General features: G+C 42.9%; 1 protein-coding gene across 8 annotated transcripts in view; it reads left to right on the top strand.

The window, feature by feature from the left end:
• CADM1 (cell adhesion molecule 1) overlaps positions 1-17,858 on the top strand; it is a 528,696-nt gene that overhangs the window by 274,950 nt on the left and 235,888 nt on the right. For 6 of the 8 annotated variants that reach the window (XM_079954780.1, XM_079954779.1, XM_079954776.1 and 3 more), the window contains 2 exons: positions 12,566-12,697; positions 13,731-16,996. The exons of the other annotated variants lie outside the window; for them this stretch is intronic. In XM_079954780.1, coding sequence (XP_079810906.1) covers positions 12,566-12,697; positions 13,731-13,849 — 251 coding nt within the window. In that variant the 3' untranslated portion in view covers positions 13,850-16,996. Of the gene's footprint in view, positions 1-12,565; positions 12,698-13,730; positions 16,997-17,858 lie in introns of those variants that run through there. 8 annotated transcript variants of the gene reach the window in all.

The raw sequence follows: 17,858 nt of genomic DNA, 5'->3' as shown, positions 1-17,858 counted from the left end.
CTCTCCCCTCTTGCCGTTGGGCTTTTCCTCCTCCCAATCGCTTGATAAGGACAAGAATTTACCAACGTGTATAGCAGCACTCGAGAGGGGGTGAGGTGATGGGAGCATAGAGCGCCGCGAGTTATATTACAGGTTGTCTAGTAGCTGCTGTGAGCTCAGTTGCTGGAAATAATTTTTTTTGAATCCTAATTAGAGAACGGTTCGGTTGAAATTTTGTTGCATTTGTAAAACACTTAAGGATGCCAGGTTTGTGTGGGGAAAGGGGTGAGGGGTGTGTGTCTCCAATACAACCTTGCTTGGAGTCTGGGTTGCCTGTTCTGTCATGTGCTGCTGTTAAATGGATGTGGCAGGATTCTCCTAAGTGCAGAGAGAAGAGGGAAATTATTTCATTGCATACCAGACTCTAAATGAATTATATGCCAACCTTACTTACTATTTTCACAGCAGATTGAATATCTTTGCCAGGAAAAGATGTAGTCCTTCCTATTTTACTATCCTATGTTGTATCCTGTCCCTCCCCACGCCCTATTAGACTCAAGGCAGTATACATGGGGGTTATCCTATTCTTACCTTCTCAACAGCCCTTTGAGTTTGACTGGTGCTTTGTCCAAGAGCCCACAGCTGAGTGGAGATTTGCTCTCCACATTCCCACAGTGGAGATCTAATGGAGATTTAACTAATCCAAGTTAAGACTCGGCCCTTTTTTCCAATTGAGGAGTTAGGGTTCAGGCAACTGTAGTGTTTGTTTGGATATGCCATCTTCTACAGGGAGTATACAGGGCTGGTGTTTATATGGCCTATATTTTATAATGGATAAAATGTGTTTCCATTTTGACATAAGAGATGTATACTGTACTAAGACGGAAATTACACTGTTGACTGGAGACATGGAGAGGAGTTTGTGCTATTAAAAAAAAATCCATAGCTGTGTATTCCACTGATACTCACAGCATGAAATGAATCCTGTGTTGGCAGATCTCCTTTTTGTTTTTTAAGATAATCTTTAAAAATACCTATAGAACCAAAAGGGGGAGGGAGGGATTGACCGAACTGATATTCTAATAAAAACACATAAGTGGCAGAAATAAAAAAAGATCAACAGTTACAACATAAATTATAAAGGTGAATAATATAAGAAATGTTAGATTTTACCTGTGTAGGAACCAATTATTAGATGTTTTGATTGTTTTATCACACGTGTGTTTTCCATCCTGGTCTCCTTTGGGAGAATGGGCAGGATATAAATGTAATAGCAATGGTAGTGGTAGTAGTAGTAATAATAATAGTAGTAGTTGAAAGAAGCATGTAGTTGGCTGTACAAAATGAGAAGAGAACCAATAATTGCATTCGAACAAAAATACAAAACTGTATTTTACCTTGACATTTTTTGTTCAAATTTTATCAACAGAGACCATTTTTTTATCAAATCTTGCAGCAGCAAATAAATTAAATAAGAGTTCTAAAGCAGCAGTTTCAAGCCATCCTCTTAAATATCCCTAAAGAATTATCTTTGGATTTAGCAAGGTGCTATAAACTGCATTTTATTTCATTCTGTCTAGAACTGTGCTCTGAAATTTTAGTTGGTACAGGCAGAAACAAAACATATGCATAAAATCTGCCTTAACAGAGCTCTCAACAATTGTTAACACTGGACAGGTTTTAAATAACCTCTGTGGTTTCTCTGATAAGGTATCTTGAAATAATTTTCTTTCATGTCGCCTCTTACCAATCTGATGACACTGTCCCAAAAGGTTCAATCTTTCCCCCATTATTTATTGTTGTTTTTATTGTTGCTGTCTTTTGTATACAACTTTTGTGGGGGGGGGGATACCACAGCTGTTCACATATTACAACCCTCAAATACAGCAATAACAGCAGATAGAATGAAACCCACTCAAAGCTGAAATAGGCTTGCCATACGTCCGGAAAATTACTGACATGTCCTGGTTTTTGAGTGTAAAAATGGCATCGGGAGAATTTTGCTGAACTGGCTGTACAGTATGTCAATGTGATAGGAAAAGCAATGGAAACAGTTCAAAAAGTTTAAAATCAGTATTTTTGGGTTAGGTTTCCCCAAGAAGCTCAACAATCTGGGTTTGTTCCCCCCAAAAAGAGCTTAATTTTGGAGTCGGGATTTTGCTTTTTGAAATATGGCAACCCTAGTTGAAATATATGTTGAGAGTGGGGTCTGTTTTGGCTGCATAAAATTGCAGATTGGGTCACGTACAATGCCAAACATGAGGGACCTTCCTGTTCATTGTTTGACACCAGGCTACAAATCCAGATTGGCTTGGCTTGATGGTTTGCTCATGAAATTCTTTCATGGCCCATCAAAGCACTTTATAAGACTCATGAACTGATTTCTCCTCTCCCCCAAGCAGTCAGAGGCCCAGAGTTCTTCCAAATTGAGGCCTCCTGTCGCTTGTTTTAACCCCTCTTTCTACAACACTGAACTGCTCTAACCAAGTGGGATGGGAGGGGTGCAATCCAAGGCTTCATTCTGCGTCCATGAAACAGATTGTGATTGTGTAAAAGCATGATGGCATTCTAGCATAATTCCCATTCCAAGGTTCCTCTTGGATTCTGACCAGTATTTCTACTGCTAAGTCTGTTTTGAACTCCTCTTTATAGCATCACGTTGAATGAGGAGGAAGAGAATTAAAACTACATCCCATCTCTTGCTCCTTGGCTACATTTATTTGGTAATGTGACAAACCCATACATTTGTGCACAAGTGAAGCAATCTCTTTGCATTTATTCACTATGTTCCAGCCAATCACATCCCATTTTTAAGATTGTGCTCTTCCTAACATGTGTTGCAGAACACGGCACAATCAAAAAGGACCTGTGTAGCCCTTCCATGTAGTTTGATTAACTAATCAAAAACTGATTAGCACCTTTGTTCATGGGGGATGCTGATTAATCAATTACTATTGATTGTAAGCATGGCTTTGTTCTCTGGCAAAGGGATGCCTAGAGAAGCAGCCAATAAAAATTGAGCACCTGTCATAGTGATTAAATTTATTAAAACAAAATACATTATTTTTTATGAAGCTATCTTGAAATGGGTCACTGAAGGGGAACATATTGATTGAGGAAGGATGAACTTCTTGAATTTCGCTCACTTAAATTAGAGACCAAATTCAATTATAATGCAAGACAAACAGGTTAACACCAGCTTTAAATAGCCCATCAATAAATTAGAATAGGTGCAGTACACTTAACGCTAAACTAGGGCAATGAATAATATTGTCTGTCCCTGGCTCTTCCAGGCCTTGGTTTTAACCTTTCTGGTTTATTATGGGCATAAACATGGCCTGCAATTCGCAGACAGAGACACCAGCCCTTCTGCCACTTTGCGTGGCATGTCCTTACACAGTGAATCCGATTCACTTGACTGGACCTGGGTGCCGTTTGAAGCTCTCACATGCCTGCTCAATATCACAGCCTCCTATGTCAGTGTAAGGCAGCCTTTCTCTGTGTGTCCCCAGATGTTGTTGAACTACAACTCCCATCACCCCTAGCTAGCAAGACCAGAGCTCAGGGATGATTGGAGTTGTAGTCCAACAACTACCCACAGGTTGAGAACTGCAGGAGGCCTTCTCCAAATTTAATGGATTGGGCTGTGATTTAATGTGCATGTTTCCATAACTGTTAGTGCTGGAGGAACAAAAGCTTACTCCACATGCCCTTTCTCTTTGTGGCTTGTGCTGATCTCCACCCAAAACCCAGCTCCTTGTTGTGCACCTCCCATTCCTTTCAAAGGCGATTTGTGTTCTTGCAAAAAGCAAGTTGTGTTGCTCTGCTTGCAAATTAGCCAGAGATAGCTTTGCTGTATGGCTATTTACGCTGAATAATGAGGTTGAATAGCTAAATGCTGTGCCCTTTAGATATTGGGGGGGGGGGTAATTATCTAGGGATTTTGGTAGGGTGGGCTCAGGATTATCATAGAATTACAGAGTTGGAAGGAGCCCCAAGGATCATCTAGTCCAACTCCCTACAATGCAAGAATATGCAGCATTCCCATATGGGGATTGAACTTCCAACCTTGGAGTTACTAATTTATGATGTCCAAAGTGGGATTTCCAAGAGGAGTTCCCAGGGGAGACAAGTCCTCATAGGACATCTGGTCCAGCGTATCAGCCCTTATGGTCTGTGGTTTCACAGGTAAATTCAGTTCCAATATAGGCCAAAGCTGATGCCAAGGTCCTTGAACCAAAGCTTGATTTCCATGGCTTCCCTTACAAATTTTGAAATAAAACACCTTCTCCACGGTGATGTCTAAAGATAAATCACCTGGCAGCATTAAGCAAAGCATTTATAGATGCACACGGGTACGGGTACGTATGTGGTGGAATCATCATAGTATTAAAAATTCATTCCCCTTTAGAAATGGTGGAGCTGTTAAAACTTATGTAGGAGGGAGCCTTAAATCGAAATGTGCTGAAATTAACAGTCATGCTGAGCCCACACAGAAGAGATCTATCAGCCCTTTGGTTTTATAGCGAAAATGTGCACGGCAGAAAATTCAGGCTTGCTAGTATAGCATTGCCCCCCCCCCTTTGCAAATAGAGTGTTTTATTACCTTTGTCTACATAACTTAGTCACACACACACAAAAGTTAAACAAGGAGCAAGAAAACAAGACCCCGTGGAGCAAATGTGTTAAATCATAGCAATAAAGCATCCTATGTCTGGAGTTCCTTAAGTACTTTTCTTATATTGTGCCCCAGGTATTAAAAAAACAGAAGCTTCAATGTATTGAGTACCCTGCTGCCAGAGCTATAGCAGCCCACAAAGAAGGAAGTTGAAAATGATTGAAAAGTTAAGAGTTCAGAGGAAGGCTTTGACCCGGCTGCTGAGCTCAACAGCTGCCTGCCCATCTAGCCTGTGCTTTCTAACTTGTGCATGGATGATCTAGACTTGGGGTGAGCAGGGGGGTAGCCAGGTTTTACTGGTGATTGTTCAGGGGGGCAAAAACAAAAAGGGATTTTGAGGAGATCCAAAAGGATCTCTCCGAAGCAGGTCAATGGGCAGTAAAATAGCAATTGCTCTTCAGTTCAAGTAAGTCTAAAGTGAGGCAAAAAATACCCTAATTTCACACATATGCTCACGGGCTCTGAATTGGCCCTGACTGACTAGGAATGAGACATTGGGGTCATAGTTGATAGCTGTTGGCTGCTGTGAAAAGGGTGACTTCCATGTTAGGGATCATTAGGAAAGGAATTGAAAATAAAACTGCTGGTATCATAATGCTATTCTACAAATCTGTGGTGCACCCATGCTTGGAATACTATGTACAGTTCTGGTTGCCACTCCTGAGAAAGGATATTGAAGAGCTGGAAGAGGCTCAGGAAAGGACAGCAAAAATGATAACTGGAATGAAGCAACTCCCCTTTGAGGAAAGCTTACAACATTTGTGGCTTTTTAGTGTAGAGAAAAGGCAAGTAAGAGGTGTGTATGATGATGCAGGGCATGGCAAAATTGGATTTCATGATACTTTATCTAATGAAACTGGATGGTGGAAGATTCTGGACAGATATTAGAAACTACTTATTTAGACAGCACATCGTTAAAATGTAGAATTAGCTTCAACCAGATATAGTGGCAGCTTTAAAAGAAGACATTGAGGATAGAACTATCAATGGCTATTAGCCACAGTGGCTAAGTTCTCTGTCCAGTGTTGGCCATAATGGTCTTCTGAATACCACTTGGTGAGAATCACAGATGAGACGAGTGATGCTGCACTCAGGTCCTGCTTTGTGGGCTTCCCACAAACATGTGGTTGGCTGTTGTGAGAATAGGATGCTGCACTAGATAGATGCGGTCCAACAGGGCTCTTGTATGCTTATCCCACCACAATAAATACCCATTTCAGAAAGTGCTGGCTCTCTGAGGCCCATGTTCGATCTGCATGCCTTTGACTCCAGAGGGAACAAGAGCATTGAAATTTCATGTTGCATGACCCCCGCCAAGCCTGAAGCTTCCTTGGGAAGCACTTTGCGTAATGGCTGCTCTAGTCCTGTTCCCAAGGAAGATGCAAGTGTGAGGTTGTTCTCCATAATAGGCCATTAAAGCCCGCCCCAAAGCTTCATTCGCTCTCTATTTTTTTGTATGTTATGTAATATTTTTATTTAGGTCAAGTCCCAGTCAGGCAGATTTGATGCGTATCTTAACAAAGTTGACATATAATCTGTTAGGATGTCTGCATCATTTGGAGGGTGCATAGGTAACTTCAAAACAGTTTGTTCTAAGCATCAAGTGTCTCTTTTACACAGGGTAATTGCCAGAATTTTATTTGCTAAAATATTGGGAAACCAAGTAAAATTGCATGGCTAAATAAGATTAGGAACAGCTAATTTTCATTTAACTGCTTTTCAAATATCAACACTTACATCAGACCTGGAGATCTGATTTTACACATCACACATGAATAAACTGTCAATGTCCCATGTCAAATCAATACGCTATGAATTTATGGTGAATGTTGCTTCCTTCTGTAGATATTTGGGAAAGTGGATATATGAATTATCTTGTTTAATTGAAGTGCCATTTAGTTTTAATGTCCCCCCCCCTCTCTCTCTCTCTGAAAGCCTAAAATCCTGTCAATCCACATTTTTTGAGAATGCCAGGCTTGTGTTGGGCTCTCATTGGCAGGAGATGAATTCGCTTATTTGAAGCATTTCTAGGGCAAATATAAAAGCAGCAGATAGGGTGCAAGTGTTTAAGGCAGGAATTTGCAAACTTCATTGCAGTGAGTCAAACTCAAAGCACTCCTCTCATAGCAGCCAGTCAGGTCCACAAGCAGGACATGAGCACAGCAACACTCTCCCCACTTGTGATTTCCAGGAACTGGTTTTCAGAGGTGCATTGCTCCAACAGTGCAGGTAGCACGCCTGCAGTTGTGCTATTGCAATGGGGGGGGGATTCTCTTTTGAAGAGCAGCAGCTCTGAGTCTTGTTGCCAACACTGTACAGGCACTTCTGCTGGTATCATGACCACTTGCAGTACAGCGGTACCTCGGGTTACATACGCTTCAGGTTACAGACTCCGTTAATCCAGAAATATTGCTCCAGGTTAAGAACTTTGCTTCAGGATGAGAACAGAAATTGTGCTCCGGCGGTGCAGCGGCAGCAGGAGACCCCATTAGCTAAAGTGGTGCTTCAGGTTAAGAACAGTTTCAGGTTAAGTACGGACCTCCGGAACGAATTAAGTACTTAACCCGAGGTACCACTGTACTGGCCAGTGTTCAGACTACAGCAGCAAAGGTAGGGGGTCTCAGTGAAATCTACATTCCCCCCACCCACCCAACGCCCATTCATTCTAGCCAAATCATTCCCAGCCTAGTAGATCTTTTTAAAAAAACAAAACAGTGCAGTTACAGGATCTTCAGAACAGTTATGGGGCGAGTGAGCCTGCTCTGCCCCCTGTAATTTCAGCACCTGTACTACTTGATCCTATGCATTTGGGAGCCAGCCTGCTTCCGCAGTTCCATTTCTCCTTCGCCCACCTTTCCGGAGGCTCCTTGGAGGAAAGGCCAGCGTGCCCCAATGTATATTAACATCTTAATGGAAAAGCTGTACATGTATATACGTTTACTGCTCTCACTGACAAGAGGGAATTACATGTCAGAAGGATTTGTAGCATCTGTAATTGAATTGCTGCTGAGAAAAGCAAATCTTAAGGAAGAATAACACATTAGGATTAGCAAATAATGTGGCGTTTTGTCAGAGCCTGCCATCTAGCTTGTCCCTCTTCAGTACTGTACCGGTGACTCCCCCCACCCCCACCCCGCTTCACTCTTTAACTAAAGAGACAATGTTAACTGGGGCAACCATTTCAGCTGACACATACTTTTAAGGTCAATATTTGTTTGCAAAGCAAATCCGTCACACACCCCACCCCCACCACTGGTTCTGGCACAGGTCGATAGTCAATGACACACACACACACACACACACACACACACACACACACATATATATTGCATACGCACACACAAACACATGATGGGCTGAGTTGGTGCATGCTTTAACATCTAATGGTCACTGTGAGTTTGTTTTTACAATTAGCTGTTAACTTTGCATGCAGAATTTCTACAAAGCAAAAAGATTATCTCAGCCAGCAGAGAACTCTGCACTATGCCGTCCTTTGCGTGTCTCTTAATTTCATGTCCTGCTTCACACGTGTCATTTCTGCAGGGCTGCTGTACGTCTGGGTTTGTAGATTGTAACTTTTTAAATTGCCAGCTTGATAAGCAGATAAATCTCTATTTCAGCTGGGGATACTTTTTTTTTTTTGCACTTGGAAGACTTCAAAGGAAAAGTGTTACATAAAGAAGTGAAAACGCCTGATCTAATATCTTGTGACACTTTGAAATAAAAAAAAATTGATTTGCTTCCAGAAGCATCTAAAAATAGCAAGGCTCATTCCAGTATTGCACCCCAGCCAGCAGAGACCACCAGCTGGTAGCACAGTGTTGTTGTTTTTGTGGTTTTTTTTTTTTTAACTTTTCAGAAATCACTCGGGTATACGAAGTCAAATCTAATCTTTGCATTTTCCTTCTTTCTTTCTTTTTTAAAAAAATCTAAATCGCAAGCATAAAATGTCCCTGAGGCTTTTGCTTTTCTCCTAAAAATGGATAACCAACCAAAATGCGCTTAGAGACTGCAGGGAAGTAGAAGTCTAAGAAGAGATGCAAGGTGGGTGCTTTTCTGCAGATGTGGCATCTCTTCTCCAGCTTCCAGGGCCCAAGAGAGGTGGTTTGCGGAAGAGGATGTGGGAGCACCACTAAAGAATCAGACAACTGGACAACTTCTGTTTGCAACAAAGTTTTTCTGCAGTATGAATCTCCCACCATTAAGGTCAACAAGCCATAGACCACCACCTCTGCTATATACGTAGATTGAGTTTTCCTGCTCTCCTTTAATTACAGGAGATCTAAGAGTGCCTTTGAACAGTCTGAAAAAAGCAAGCAAATGACAGAGTGGCCTGTGGATGAGACCAGAGTTGGAATTGGTATCATACCCTTGTGCCCTTCAAAGAGTGAAGAAGTCTTCTGTCTTCAGGGCAGAGACTGTTGTAAAGGCACAAGTAAGGGGTCGATGTCCAGGGATCCTTCTCTAGGATGCAGTGCAGAAGTGGGGGCATTCAGACTGAAATGAAACTGAAATATTGATCAATGTTAGCAAGCCTTCCGTAGAATAACACCTGCAAACTGACTTGAAAAGGAATGGCTCCCCTCGTTTGATGATCTAATAGAGGAAGCATGGGCTTGTTATCCTTTAAGGTGAGGAAGGCACTCTTGATTGTCTTCCACAGGTGCAATGCTCATTGGCTTGCAAGCACCGAGCATCCTCTACACACTGTAGTTAATTTTTAATTAATATGTACCCTCAAAGACGGGATACTTAGCCATGCACAAAATAAAATAAACTCGGAGCGTGCACTCTGCAAAGCTTCTGTTTTTGTAGAAATAATTAAGAAAAATGTGAGTGCAGATCCCAGCGGAAGGAATCGCATTTAATAAACTCGGCTGGCCAAAAGCATGTGGTAAGCGGCACACAGGCTTCTTTGGGGAAGAACAGGCTAGATGAGGAGCTACTGCTGTTGACTTAATTGCAAATTGAACAGCAGCCACCAGAGCTTGGCAAGTGAGTGACATTGACACAATATTTCAGTTGGTCTGTTGCGGGACAGATGCTCAACTGGTGTAAATCAACTGAATGCCAGAAACTGTCACTTCAGCTGCGCTGGGTGTATATCAGCTGCGGTGCCTGTAGTTTTGTTGGTCCCCCCCCCCCATGTGTGTCCCATCTGCAGTGGACAACCTTGGCAGAAAAGGATGTGTTCTCTCCAGGCACTGTGCAAAGAGCCTTGTATTGTTTCCCCTAACATCACTCAAGATCATCCTAATGTCAGAAGGGTCTCTAAACAATGTTTCTATGTATTCTGTAGAGGGCTTTAGAATTGGTGGGAGCAACCACAGAAATAAAAGCCCTTTAAGGTTGGGGACATAGACCCATTGAGAGACCTGCAACTTCCCAGCTGGCAGGTCAGGGGTTGAATTTTTGCCTATGTGCGCCTCCCTCTGCCCTGCTTGTACCATTTCCCAGGAAATTTTGGTGACTCCACCTGAAAAGCCATGGGGACAGGACAGGCGGAACCAGATCTTACCAGAATGTGATAGCATCTTTAATTTCACATGGATTTAGATCTTCCCATGGTAGCTCAGTAGCATATAACAGTTATGACAAGATGCTGCCAACTGAGTCAAGCTGTGATCACAGAGACACTGGGAATATGATTGTTGATCAAGCAACACAATAAGCCTGTTAATTGTGGGAAGTATTAAAATATCTTTCTCATTTAAATATTCATGCGCAAATTTTTAAAATAAATGTTTCCTCACTCTGGATCCTGGTATTATGGAAGAACTGCATTTTCCCTTGTGATCTGAAGCTATTTGGCCATTTGGGATTTGTTCATTCTCCTCCTTGAGAAACTTGTTCTTAAGAGCTGTCCTACTGAGGCAAATTTTTACTGCTCTGCTTCTGGGCCACATTTCAACCCTGCATAAACATTGCTCCTCCGGAAACGAGAGATAATCTGGAGCATCCTCTTCTTACCGTATATTAAGAGATGCCTTATGCAGCGTATCTGCCATTTGCAGGAGATGGTCATGCAAACTAGTTTGCATCCTCTCCATGATTCGCCTTTTGGGCTTCCCTGGGGAATGGAGTCTTGGGACCTTAGTTAAACGTCCGGCAGGCAAGTAACGCAAGAGCTGTCCCCAAAGCATGTCTGCTTAGCTGTGGGAGAAACTCGTAATGCAGAGCTGAACTCATAGGGTGCATTGCCAAAGAGCACTTTTACCTTGCTCCCAGCAGAGCAGTGGTTGTGGTCCTGTTTTGTCGGACTTGCAAGCTTGCCAGATGCTCATCCTCCGTCGACAGTGCGCAGGGCCCTTGAGTTGCACAGTAACCGTGTGTGGTGGACTGCTGCTGACCTTAGCCCACTTCTCGATGCCCCAACGTGAACCTCGGTTTTTCCTCTTTGCGGTTTGAAAGGTGGCGGCAGCAGCGAGGAACGCTCTGAAGGACCCTTCTCCTAATTGAAACTGTTTTTAATTAAAGCGTTTTACAGCGCTCTCAGTCACGAGTTATTTACCTACATCCTTTGGTGCTTAATCTTGGAGCAGAATTGGAAATATCAATGGGAAGCATAAATTCCCAGCCCCTGCTGCAAGCATTGTATCAGGTCTCGCCTCCAAAGAGCGCCATTACCTTTAGCTGTCACGGATCTGTACACTTGATCGATAAACTTCAAATATTATTAGAGGTGGAGGCTTCAGAGATTGACTCTGTTCTTTGGAGAGAGGCTGAGATAAATCTTTCTTAAAAAATTGACTGGAATTTGCACACTCGCTCTTCCTGGTGAAAGGCATTTCTCTTAGGTGCCTGGGCAGCTGCAGGGGGTGGAGGGGCAGATTTATGGGCTGTATGCTTCTTGTAGTGAAAGATTTAAATGGTAAATCCTTCACATATGACTTCACAAATCATGTAAAGTTAAAAGAATTTTACCGTTTCTGTTGCTGCTGCTGTGCTTAAATTGTAAGGGATGGCCAGTAAATCATTTTAATGGAGGTGTCACAGTTGAACTCAATAAAAAAGGGGGGGCGGCGACAATGGTTTTAGCTTCCATTCCAAAATGTTAATGTATTAATCAACGAGAGAATAATTGTTTTTTACTACATTATAAATCTCGGTTGCCATTGGAATTGCAGCAAGGGCTGTTGTAGCTGCATTCTTAAATTAAAATTGTTTACATTGCTATACATTAATTTTACACAGCCATTGCTCATTCCGGGTTCGTTGTGGGATTTCTCCCCAGCCGCCCAAGTCCTTCCTCCCCTCCAGGTGGAGGGAGCAGCTTATAAAAACAAATTAATTGTGTGACAAGTTGTTAAATAAATAAAATAAAGAAGCATGTCATGATTGCTTGCTATCTTCATTTCAGAGAAATCTTGCGGCGGGGATCAACATCCACAGAATTTGAAATTATCAAGCTAGGTTTCGGAAGTGTTTTCTCCTTGAGTCAGCCAGCAATTTGAGAACAGGGTCCCTTTTTTTTCTTTCTGTCCTTTTTTTTTTTTTTGCATGCACAGTTTGGCTGTGTAAATGGTTATTTGAGATGACATCATCTGGGTTAAGTGCTGGGGACATCAGCGTGGAAGTTTTTGCAACAACAACAAAAACGATTCAGGGCTCCATGTGCTTCCTTCCTCTCCCCTTGCCCCAGCTTTGCCCATCTTGACTTACCCACTGCATTTGGAAATGTCTCTTATTGCTGCTCTTGGTGAGCCGACTAGGCTGGGTTGCTTGTTTTTCTGCCTGAGCTGACTTGCCTGGGTACTCCTATTTCCCCCCTTGTTAAAAAACAAAAAACAAAAACAAAAAGCCACACACACTCACATAAAACCTCACATAAAGTGGAGGAGGGTTGTCCTGATTTGCAAGTGGCAATTATTACAGATATTAATACTTACTGTTTTCTAATTGTGGCAGATTCTCGAGCAGGTGAGGAAAGTGCCATCACCGCTGTGGACCATGCCGTGATTGGTGGAGTCGTGGCCGTGGTGGTCTTTGCGATGCTCTGTCTCCTTATCATTCTGGGACGATACTTTGCAAGACACAAAGGTAAATCGGCAAGGGTAGGGCTTAACTGAACTCCCCACCCCCACCACCCCCACCCCCACCCCCACCACCCTACAAAAATGGAGAGGAGGAGTCTATATGCATCTCACAGCCATCACCTGTTTAGAGTTTTGCATGCGAGAGAATGAGCTGCTTGGTGCCTGTTTGCAGCTCCTGCTTTCCCTAATCTGTCACTTGGCTGCCGTTTTTTAAAAGGTGGCTCTTCCTGAGAAAGTCCAGCCATACAGGTATCGCACAAGTTCAAATCAGAGTGAGGAACCAGGAATCAGTGCTCTCATTCTCTGTATGGGATTGTCAGGAAGCCCAGGCAAATGACTTCACAAAGTTCAGAAGAAGGAGGCAGTGCCCTCACTCTGATTTGAACATGTTGTGCATTTGTTCCTTAGGAGTTCCTATGAATGTTCATGGGTGTTCGTTTCATGTGGACTAATTTTTTTTTTTTTTTTTGCAAGATGTACCCTTGTTTTAGCTCGACAGGGGCTGTCTGCAACAGGAGTGGGACCCAGGTTCCAATTCTGATCCATGTCATTCTTTTTTAAATGCAAGAAATACACAGAGTTACCAAACTGGACATCCAAGTGTTACTTCTCTAGCAAAATGAAAATTTGAGAGCATTTGGAGGGCTATTGGATATGGAGAGGAGAGGACAACCCTCCGCCTATGGCAACCATGCACCTTTCAAAGGCACAAAGGACCCTTTGCAATTGATGGGATTTGCAAGTATCCAATTCCATAACCTGTTTTGCTTTGATGCTTATTGCAGTTATCCCAGTTTGCCATCCTTCAGCGGCAGGGTGCATGGATACAGAGGGCTCTTAAAACAGTGGCAGGGCACATGCTCTGCATGCAAGAGATTCTGGATTCAATGCTCAGCATTTAAAGGGAACAGGCAGCAGTTTGGGGAACAGACCTCTGCCTGCTGCTCTGCTGCCTACAAGTATATGCAATGCAGATAGTTGGTGGCACTACCATGGAACCCCTGTCTCAGCCCCTGCGGTTGCTCCTCTCTTTGCAGGTACATACTTCACTCACGAAGCCAAAGGAGCTGACGATGCGGCCGACGCAGACACAGCTATAATCAATGCAGAGGGAGGACAGAACAACTCTGAAGAGAAGAAAGAGTACTTCATCTAGATCCGTCTTGATTTCCATGAGGTGTCCAACTGCGGACAGTTACTGGCCCTGTGTAGAAGATACAGACTGTGATGTTGGAAGTTGCTACCAGCTTATGGTTTTGGGTTTTTTTAAACTTTGTCTCTTTTCTGTCTTTTTCTTTCTTTTCCCTTCCAGTGCTGTTTATTTTTATTTCTTTTTTTTATTATTGAATGGTTGGCAAAGTGTGTGGGGAGCATCGAGGATTCCCTGTGTAATAGAGTTCTTTGTAAAGTACATTCTGCTGTTTGGCACCTCAGTTCCTTTGGGTTTTTAATTCTCGGGCCGAGTCCAACTTGGATTTAGTTTAGTTCCATCATTTGCAGAAAATTCTGTGCCTTGTTTTATTTCTTGTTTCGTTGGGAGGGGAGGGGTGGAGAGCAGATGGTTTCATATTCTTTTTTTCTTCCTAGCTTCTCTTGGAATTGCCTGCTGGGATCCCTTGAAAGTAGACTTGGTTTCTTTCTTTTCTTTTAAGTGTTTTACCTTCATTTTTTTAAACTCCTGGGTTGTTTTTGGTTGTTGTTGTTGTTGTTTGAAACTGTGTCATCAAAGGAGAACCGGCACACCTTAGATTCCATCGTTTGAAATTCAGTGTATTCATCATCCACCCTACTCCCTTGTCATGAGAGCTTGGAAGAACACACTTTTTAGGAGAATGGTTTGCAGCTGCCCAGGTTTCCAACGCAGCAAAGACTAGCCGAAATAGGCTGAAACGTCCGGAATATGCTCTGCTTTTCATTGAGACCCAGAACCATGCTGAGTTACCTGCAAGCAAAGTGGACCCTGGGAGAGCGCGGAGTCTGTTCTTTATTCTAGGTCTATAGACTGACTCCTCTTTGCTGGACATGCCCGTATTGTCTGTACAGGAACAGGGTATTGAGTGCATTTCCCCGGTTCTCACCCTAAACAGCCGTGACAGATGAGGGCTGCTCCTTTCGTGCAAGTAGGCAAATTTGAGTTGTCGCAGAAGGGAAAGCGGGGAGGGAAGAAATGTGAAGTTCTGCTCTAATTATTTTCTGTTGCAAATGATCCCCACGCTGGCTCCCAATTGGCCTCGCATCGCTGTAATTTACAGGAAACAGGAAAAAGAAAAAACTTTGTGATGTGAAAGGAATACGAATCGGCCGACTTCTTTTTCTTTTTCTTCATTATTATGTTATCTGTCTTGGTTTGCCCCCTTCTTCTTCCTCTCTTCTTCTCTTTTGTATCTTGCTAAAGAGGGCACAGAGGGTGAGGCGCTATGATTGTGGCCTGCAGGTACTGTACATTACAGGTATTGGTCATGCTGAGGTATCCGTCCACAGACTGTGTGGAACTTTTCATTCCTTCAGATTTGACTTCATAAAAGGCAGGAGGGGAGAGAAGAAAAGACGCCTTGTTTTCATGCTGGACTGCCCTGCATCTCTGTTCCAGAAAGGTCAGAGCAGAGGTGGAGAAATCAGCATGTCAGCATGGAAGGTTTTTTTCCCCCTTCCAGTTACTCAATCCAAACTCTTAAACGCTGAGTTTGTATGAGGAAAGCAAGAATATATATATATATATATATATATATATATATATATATATATATATATTCTTTATTTCCTTTTCCCTGACTCTGTACCTTCCAAACGCAGCCCCTGGCCTCCTTCCTCAGCCTTAAGAGCCATCTGCCAATAAATTACTGATCCTTGCATGATGGTAGTCATGGTGAAGAGATAACTAAAAATAAGTTTACCTTGTGAGTGTTGGAGATCTGAAGCCTCGGGAGGAAGAGAGCCAAGTCTGTGTGTCTGCCACTTCCTTTCCTTTCCTGGGGAGGGGGAAACATGGTACCCCACCCCCCTTGGGGATAATATGCTGCTTCTAAACCCCTTTACCAAAAGGAGAAAGCGACGTGTGATGTGAATCAGGATTTTTATTTTTTTTAATGAGGCACCAGATAAAGGGTTGGCATTAAGCAGAGGCTAGCTCATGAGGGAACCCCTCAGTTCATTACGGAATTAAGGAATTTGAAGGATTAATTTTAGCAACAGTCATGTTACGTACATGCCAAGTTTTATTAGGGGGGAATATCATCTCTAGATGTATTTTAAAAGGCTTTAAAAAATAGTTATATTTGTGGGTTTTAGGTTTGTTTAATTGTTGGCAGAGCCATTCAGATGCTACCTTTCAACACAAAATAAAACCCCTTTCCCCACTTCTTTTTCGTACAGTATTTTCCTTCCCCGCCCCCGCTCTCCTTTAGAACCATGAAAACGCAATTGACCTCTTGCAAAGTTTTGTAACGTGCCCTTCTTGTTTCTCTGCCTTCTGTACTGCTTGAGACAACAGGTCAACCCCATGGAAGGGCAAAGACAGTGATTGAAAAATTGTGGGGGTGGGTTTTGGGGAGGGGGCTTTTTTCTACCCATTGATCACAGAACTGGCATACCGTTCCCTGAGCAGCTCATCTTTGTTTTGAAAAGTGTACAGTCGTGCAAGTGTTCCCAATGTAACTTTGACTTAATAATGTTGACATGTCTCAGGTTCATGTGTTTTGATTGGTGTTTTCCGTCTCAGGTAGATCGCGAAAAGTTTTTGGCCCCACACGTTGGAAGAGAACACAACGAGCAACCACAACAGGAACTGATGGGTTTTAGTTGTATATCAAGTTTTAAAGGGTTTTTACTTTTCTTTCCCCCGCCCCCCTGCAAGTATACAGTGCACTGTTTGAAATGTATTGTTAAGTATTGATTTGTACAGGGTTAGATTACAAGGATTTTGTTAAGAGTGGAGAAAGAACAAACTTGTTTCCCGGGGGTTTGCAGCTTGGAGATTTTTCTTGGGCTTTGTGGTTGGGGAGTTTATTTTTTATAACATCAGCAACAGCAAAATAGGAATGATGCCAAGAAAAATATGGGATGCATAACTGATGCCAAATAAGCTTGTTCTTTACTCACCGCCAGTGACATTTTGTTACTTCTGCCCCCTTAGGCCGATTCTGTTTTAAGGTGTCCATGGACAATGTTGCAGTGTAAGAAAACGCATATTCATATCTTCCCATTCACATTTTGTATTGGTTCATGTATACCATTTTTACAAAGAAAAAGAAGTACTATAAAGTATCTGTCTTCTTAATAAAAACAAATTAATGTTACAAAACTACTTTTCTGTCTCGTTTTGCACTCTTTTGCAGCAGCATCCACAAGGGATGTTCCTAAGTAGGAGGCAGGCTGCCAAGTCCTCAGCCCTGTTTTGGGAGCCCCACCAGACGCCATGTTTGTGTGCTCACCAGTCCTCCATCCCAAAACACACAACTTGGCATCTCAGCTTTTCTTAAACTATCTGTGCCAGTCGCAAGTGCTTCTCTGAGGTCTGCCGTGGCTCCCATTCGTAAGGTGCTTACTGTGTGATGGAATGTGGCACCCTTCAAATTTAGACTACAACTCCCATCAGCCACAGCCAGCATAACCAATGGAAGATGGGAGTTGTAGTCCACCAACAGCTGCAGGGCCCCAGGTTGGCTAACCTTGGTGTGGGTTCACAAGCCCATCCCAAACACCACAGGCAGCTGGCCTTTCACAAATTAAACATACCTGTGCCCGTCTCTTGGTGAGACTGTGGGTTGTGTTCTTAATTTCTGGCCTCCCCAAAATCCAAGCACTGCTTACCTTCTTTTTCACCTTTCCTAATTGTAACAATCGCTTGAGGGCTAACTATGCAGCTTCTTGCCAGAAAGGAAGCACTTATCCCTCCACCTGCCTAGTGGCTGTCACATTCTTGAGCACACCCTGGCAGGTAGGGAAATGTCTCTGTATTCTAGGCTGGCAGAATGGTGTTTGCTTTTTCTTGCTCGGCCTCGTAGTATTTTTAGAGTTTCCTCTCCCGCGAAATTATTTGTGCAGAAATGCCCTCTGATGTAGCTGTTAGGGGAGGCTTTCCCCTGAAGCCCCAGTGGTTTCCTTCCCTTATTTGGAAAGAAAATAAAGGAAATCTGTTTCCTGAAGGGCAGGCGATGGAGTTATTA

This window comes from Podarcis cretensis (assembly GCF_951804945.1).
Source record: "Podarcis cretensis genome assembly, chromosome: 15".
NCBI classification, from domain to species: Eukaryota; Metazoa; Chordata; class Lepidosauria; order Squamata; family Lacertidae; genus Podarcis; species Podarcis cretensis.
The sequence above is the reverse complement of the archived record's forward strand: the minus strand, read 5'-3'. Positions and strand labels throughout refer to the sequence as shown.